This window comes from Ammospiza nelsoni, chromosome 2, assembly GCF_027579445.1.
Source record: "Ammospiza nelsoni isolate bAmmNel1 chromosome 2, bAmmNel1.pri, whole genome shotgun sequence".
Classification (NCBI taxonomy): Eukaryota; Metazoa; Chordata; class Aves; order Passeriformes; family Passerellidae; genus Ammospiza; species Ammospiza nelsoni.
In genome coordinates, this window is record NC_080634.1 from 47,860,574 (window position 1) to 47,867,356 (window position 6,783).

Consider the following 6,783-nt stretch of genomic DNA (forward strand, 5'->3'; position numbering starts at 1 on the left):
TGCCGCACCACCGGGGCCAGGAGGGCTCCCGCAGCCCAGTCCCGCCTCACGACAGGGTCTGACCACCGCGGATCCCGACCCGTCCGCGGGCCGCTGACAGCCGCCCCCGCGCCCCGGCCCCCGGCGCGCCCGCCCAGCCCTGCCCGCCGCCCGGAGCGGGGATGCTGCTGCCTTACCTGAGCCAGCACCGTCGGGAACACGCGCGGCCGCCCGCTGTAACACACCGCCAGGCAGCCTCCCCCGACCAGAGCAGCGGCGGCCCCCCATGCGGACGGGCGGCGCTGGCTGCGCGGGGGCCGCATCCCGGCGAGCCGCCCCCGCAGCGGGGCTCGGGCGGCCGCCGCCACCGCCGCTCTCCACGCCGCCGACATCTTCCCGGAAAGCGCCGCGGCGGCCGCGCCGCGCATGCGCAGTGCCGGGCCCGAGGCCGCGGGGCGGGGGCAGCTCCGGCCCGGTCCCGCCGGGATCGCGCCGGCCGCGCTCCGCCGGCGGGAGCGGCGCCACCGCACAACCGGAGGGCACGGAGCTGGCAGAGAGGTAACCTGGAAGAAGGGTGTAGCCAGGCGGGCGTTGGCTCTTCTCCCAGGCAACAAACGACAGCACGAGAGGACATAGTCTCAAGCTGCGCCAGAAGAGGTTTAGATAGGGCATTAGGAGGAATTTCTTCGCAGCAAGGGTAGTTAGATATTGGAATGGGCTGCCCAGGGACCTGGTGGTGTTTAAGGAAAGACTAGACGTGGCACTCCGTGTCATGGGCCTGTTGACATGGCAGTGTTGGGCCACAGGTTGTATTCGATGATCCCAGAAGCCTTTTCCAGCCTAACTGGTGCCCTGTTTCTGTAACGCAGGCGGAATGCGCCCGGTCCCTCCGTCTCGGGCCGGGGAGCTCCCAGGTGAGGGCAGGCGGCAGGGCCCCCTTCCAGGCGGGTTCCCGGTGGGGAGGGAGGGAAGGCGGGCAGGGCAGGGAGCAGGTGTGTTGGGCTGTGCCAGGGGAGGGGCAGGGAAGGCCTGGCCTGTGGGTACGGAGTGAAAAGTGGCGACGCTCGCAGCGCTCCTGCGGCCCCAGGGGTGCCCCGGCCACTCCCGTGTGTCTGTCAGTGCTCAGCTTCGCCTCGTTCCCTGGTGTGACTCGTCTCCCAGAGCAGATTCCCACTGCTGAGAGCAGGAGGAGCAATCGATCACAAGCCGGACTCTAGGTACTGCGGGAATCCCGGGGTTCTGAGCAAGGCAGGTTAGGTGAGCATCCACAAGCAGGGCTGACCCGGCGCTGATGATTTCCGAGGCGTTAATGGCCCCTATGGATGTGTTGCTCAGTGTGTGATCCAGATCAGAAACAACAAAAGCACGAGCAAGTTTGCCATATCTTTCTCAAGGGCAGAGTAGAGTTTCTCGTGAAACACAGATGACAGAAGATGAGTTTATGGAAGTTGTCATGGCAGAGGTGTTAGCTGAGAAGCATTACAGAATGACAGTTGGCAGTAATGCTTGTGCCAAAAGTCTACTACTTACCACGAATGCTTCAGACTACTTCTTTTTTCTCACTGCCATAGTTTTAACAAAGCTCTCTAGGTCTTGGTTGGTTACATTCAAACATTAGTTAGTTGATCACATTCAAAAATTGGGCCATCTGAAAATTAATGATAAGATCATATGAAGTAAAGCAGAGAGTAGGTTAAATGTCATTTGTATGTTGGCAGTACCGATATCCTTGTTATGAGAGTAGTTCACCTAGTGACTCCTTGTGAATGCTGCATGCAATTTGCTATTACTTTGGTCTTTGGTTGAGGGCCTTCAGAACGTACTCAGTCTGTTTTAGCAAATTGTATCTTCCACCTTTTTCTGATATGACAGCCAATGCTGTGTTGTCAACATTACAAATGTTCTGGTATGGGCTCTGTAACATGGAAATGCTTTTTTGCCCTCTATCCACTGACAAAAGGGGGTCATCCATCACTGCCATCAAAGTAATTTTAGTTCACTCTCCTTCCCTGACCTGAATTCAGAGTCATGAATTCAGTTTCACAAAGCATCGTTTCAGTCATTTAACTAATGGCATTTCAGAATTTATCCCATTTTCTTTTAGCATGTGTTGTTCACTGAATGTCATTCTGTGAAGTGTTTGAGACGTCTTCAGGAATCTCAGGGTTCAAGTCCTTAGCAGGATACAAACCCTTCAAAAACACCTTCTCTGGGGACCACAAATGACTGCTCATTGCAAAATCACCCAGGATGAATGGTTTCCATCTCTGCATGCTAACGTACATTGCAAAAGCTTTTTCCTGTTCCTAGAGACCTAGAAACTAACTCATATGGGAAAAGCCTTTTTAATCCCAATATAAAACATAGGAGCAAAATCTGTCGATTTTTAAACACATTGGAAAATCCCACTTCTTCTGTAAAACTTGCAGGAAATGCCCATTGCCTATTTCTGTTTCCCTCTAGACAGACAAAATATTTTCCATCCCAATCTCACAGTTTGACACATAGTATTTTTACAAACACCTTAAAAGGACTTTACTTTCTGTGTAAGCCAATAGTGAGCACTTCATGAGTGCTGGCAACATCTTAGAAACATCTTGTGAAGGATGGCTGAAAGATTTGATTTCTGAATGCCAGATCCCTTGATGTTGAATACTCAACCACAGCACAGGCAAGGAGGTATAATTCGTTGTTCTGACAGGCATTTTCAGTTTTTCTTCAAGTAAAAACAAATAAGTAGGTCATTTGTCTTTCCTCAGATGGCATTCCTGCCTGGAACAGATGCAGCTGCAGTGTGAATGGAGAGCTGTCCTCATGTGGCTGAGAGCACGCCATGCTGATGGGCGAGTTCAGTGTCCTCAGCCACCCCTTGTCTCCTGCAGTGAATTCACCTCGTGGGCCCAGGCTCCCGGAATACGGAGCTGCCACTCGTGCTGCTCACAGCTGTGCTGCTGTCACTGTGCTGCTGCAGTTGTGAGTGCTGTGAGAACACACGCCTTAAACAGCTAGAGAACTCCTGGTGAGTCACACAGAGTCCTGTTGCACCTCATGCAGTATCACTGCAGGGTGGTTTATGACAGAAAGCAAAGATCTCTGTGGTCTGATGCTGACAGTCTGGTAAATATAATAAAGGTTTCACCAGACAAAATGAGTTGTGGTGACAAATGTCATCAGCTACTGCATGCTGCAGCACCAAAGTGTTACCTCCCTTTGCTGTCCTGCTCAGTTTGCTCTTCTATGCTCTTATAAGCAGAAATCATTACATTTAGCAAGATGTCCTACCTGCTTTTTTATAAAATGCTTTCTGTGTGGTGACATCACACTTTTTACAAGAGGTGTTTGCATTCCTGAAAATTTGAAAAAGCAAGTGAAAATACTAATAAAATGTTTTCTGAAATGTTTAAAATGTAATTTTTCTTTAAGATTCAATGTCCCACTGAATTGTTATGTAACAATGCTTAAATGCAGTCTTTTCTTAATCTTTCATTAGGCACAATGAATATAATGTAAAGTCACATCAAAAGACAAAAAACGTACTACCATGAAACAAAACCCTCGTGAGTCCTGTCATTCTTAGGAAATCATGTTTGGCAGAAACTTATTCCTTTTAAGTTCTGTTACAAAGTTAAAAAAAAAAAAGCCAAGTAAACATGCATCTCCTCATGCCTGAAGGTCCACTTCCACATCTCAGTGTCTTTTAAGAGTGTTAGGCCAAGTTCCAAGAGGGATTCACTCTCTACTAGAACTCCAGTCCCCTCAAGAGCATTAGGCTTAGTGCCAGCATTCATATACTCTTGGAACAGCTTAAATTAACTCCTGTTGCATTCTGTCTAAACCCTTTCTTACAGAGTAAGAGTTGAGAGCTGGATTCAGTGGGTTAGTCTGAAGGCCACCCATCATGCTTGTCGGTCTTCCTGGACTTAAAATGCTGCATAAACTGGATTGGGGAAGGCAGTGATCAGCTGTTTCTAAGTTGAGGGAGGAAGCTGGCAAGCCATCTTTTGTATACATGTCCCCATCTCACAAGAAATAGCGTGGGAGTTGGTCTGACTTATTTAACATAAGTACATATGACAGTAAGCTGCAACCAAATGTGAGATTTTAGTAGGCTGTAAAGTGTGCTAACAGTATTTTGATACTTTTCTGGCAGAGCTGAACAGACAAGCTAATCAAAGGACAACAAATATCACTGTTTGGCTTTATAAGTCAAGAACTGGATTGTAAGATTATATTTTGCCCAATGTCAGACAGAAGATTGAAATGGAAGGTCTCACAAAGCCAGACCTTCTTTAACCCAGTCAAACTTATATGGTCTCTGAAGAATATCACTTCTGTTTTACTTTAGCAAACCTGAGAACAGTCTGTTTGCCTATGAGTACAAGGCAAACACTCTGAAGCAGGTAAGGATGTAAGCACAGGGAAGACAAGTTTTCTGAAAAGTGATAACACAAAATGTTCTTAGCACACTTAGAAAAGTACAGGGTGATTGAGAGAACTTGACAGTCATTAAAGTTGGCCAGGTGATACCTTGGTCTCTATCCAGAGGCTCAAAAGTCCTGTTCCCAGGTCTTCATGGTGAAAGCTAGAAGTTGAGTTCAGGGATTTCCAAAGCTGCCTTGTAAGACTGTTATTCATAGAATAGTTAGAACCTTTCAAGGTCATCTAGTCCACCTCCCTCCAATGAGCAGAAACATCTTCAGCTATGTCAGGTTCCTCAGAGCCCTGTGCAGCCTTGACCATTTTCATAATTTCTATCTATCCCTCCTCCACAAGAAAAAAAAAGAAAACAAAACCTAACAACAGATAGAGGAGAGATTACTTTCAAGGAATCTGAATTACCTTCCTCCAATGAAGAATCTTTTAAGCTGTTAGTTTACAAAAAGTCCAGTTGTTTTGTATGCTTTGGAGATGATGGAAATGGAACTAATTACTAGACAGTCAACATTCATCCACCAGTAGATCTGAAAATAAATATGAGCATTTTGTGGCTAGATAACACTATTCAGCTCATAAATAAGAGTTCACAGCAATCTTTGCAGTTAGGAGCTACACTATAAATATAGCTTATCTCCAAATATTTTCAACTTGCTAAAGTTACTTGAAAGCTTATCATGATAGAGTCCATTTAAAAGGAAAAGAATTAAAATTTATCTAAGATATGTGTTCCCAAATACCTCTCATAGCATTCATTTATACTGACCTTTCTAACACACTGTCTTCCCACACTCTTTGTATGTAGTTAGCTGAAAAACTTTGCTGGTATATGTAACACAAGTTCCCTCAAACTTCAGAATTACTTAAGTGAAGTTGAAAATCAGAGAAAAAGAGTTGAAAGCAAAATTCTTACTTAAAAAAAATAATTTGAGAATGGAAGATAACAGTAATGGAATTGGAAAGATTTTAAAATGCAGTTTCTAAGTTGGCAGTGACCTTTCTGTGACAAATATTTGATTTATTAAACAAATGGTACACAGACTGTTTAAACACTAATGTGAATACAAAAGGCAGATCAAAACTGATTCTCTTTTGTGAAGGAATATTCATTTTTTAAATTTGGAAAGTTTATTTGCTATTACTTTCCAAGTAAGGCTATAGGTCTCAGTTCTGTGACAAGTTTCATATGTTATACCTAATTTTAAGCATTTTGAAAAATTCTGTGGTCTGAAGTAAGACTACTTTGACTGCATAAAATTAACTGTATACGTAAATATTTGAAGAGTGGAGACTTTCTTGCTATTAGATGAGAACTGTAGTTCAACTGCTGTTTTATCTTTTAATAAGATCCCATTGCAGTTTTGCAACAATAATAGAGGTCCCTTGAAAACATTTTAAGTAATGGAATTAAATGATGTGTTTTAGCGCATGTATTTTCCTCATGTTTTCACCTGAATAAGTTATCCTTCATTTTTCTTCCCTTGCAAACATTCTTCTGCAGTGCTGCTAGCACTGATTAAAAAGAGAGACCTATGTCTAAGTGGGATCCTGTCATTTTGACCTTTAACCTGTACTTTTGTGTACATACAAATAAATGCACATTTATATATATATTTTGCCTATAATATATTAATCATAGGATTTCCTGAAATCTTAGTACCAGTGCTTCTTATGTAAATATAGAATTGTGTTGCTGGGACCTTGCTATATTTCAGGGGGTGTTTCTTCTCTTTTCTTTCATTCTCTGAAATCAGTGTGAGCATTGCAATCAATTTTAATTATACCAGTATTTCACCCTGAATTTTATAAGAAGAGTTGGCAGTAATAACTATAGTTAAGATTGCCTAAGACTTTCTGCTGTATAGATTCTGTACTTAAAAAGAGAGAGGGATAGAAATTGTGAATAAGAGTACAATAAAACATGTCAAGATTAGCAAAGTTAATTTTATCTGTGTTACCTGAAAAACCAGAAGGATTTATTAGGGACTCTTGACTTTATATTTTCAAATGCAATGTGACTGAGACCGATATAATTTGAAATAACTATTATTATGTAGTTCAAAAAATACTATAAAGATGGCAAGGCATTACTTCACAGTATTACCAAAGAAACAATTATAGAATTATCAGTATTGTAACCTGTAAAATATTTTTAAAATATGTGTTTTCTGGAAATGTTGAAGTAGAAGCAGCATCATATATTTATTTCTCGTTTCTTTTCCCAGACCACAGTCTAGAGCAACTATTAATAACATGTTGCACTGCTACTGTGATTTATTAAAGTTACCTTAATTATCACATCCTTAATACTACTGAAGATGGTGAAGTGTATATAATTATTTCTGTGAAAAAGAAAGAAATAATAAAACT

At 43.2% G+C, this 6,783-nt stretch overlaps 1 protein-coding gene and 1 long non-coding RNA gene across 4 annotated transcripts in view; one reads left to right on the top strand and one right to left on the bottom strand.

Annotated features, from left to right (window-relative positions):
- MICU2 (mitochondrial calcium uptake 2) overlaps positions 1–370 on the bottom strand; it is a 135,876-nt gene extending 135,506 nt beyond the window's left edge. Inside the window, exon 1 of one of the 2 annotated variants that reach the window (XM_059493555.1) lies at positions 177–370. In XM_059493555.1, the coding sequence (XP_059349538.1) occupies positions 177–302 (126 nt within the window). In that variant the 5' untranslated portion in view covers positions 303–370. The remainder of the gene's footprint in view (positions 1–176) is intronic. The other variant, XM_059493556.1, reaches the window with a different exon arrangement.
- Positions 371–432: 62 nt separating this feature from the next.
- LOC132070280 (uncharacterized) lies at positions 433–4,670 on the top strand. Of its 2 annotated transcripts, none has more exons than XR_009417934.1 (2): positions 433–537; positions 2,739–4,670. It is a non-coding gene; the product is annotated as an uncharacterized LOC132070280 (long non-coding RNA). The 2 variants fall into 2 exon arrangements; XR_009417933.1 differs by lacking the exon at positions 433–537 and adding an exon at positions 708–893.
- The last annotated feature ends 2,113 nt before the right edge of the window (positions 4,671–6,783 follow it).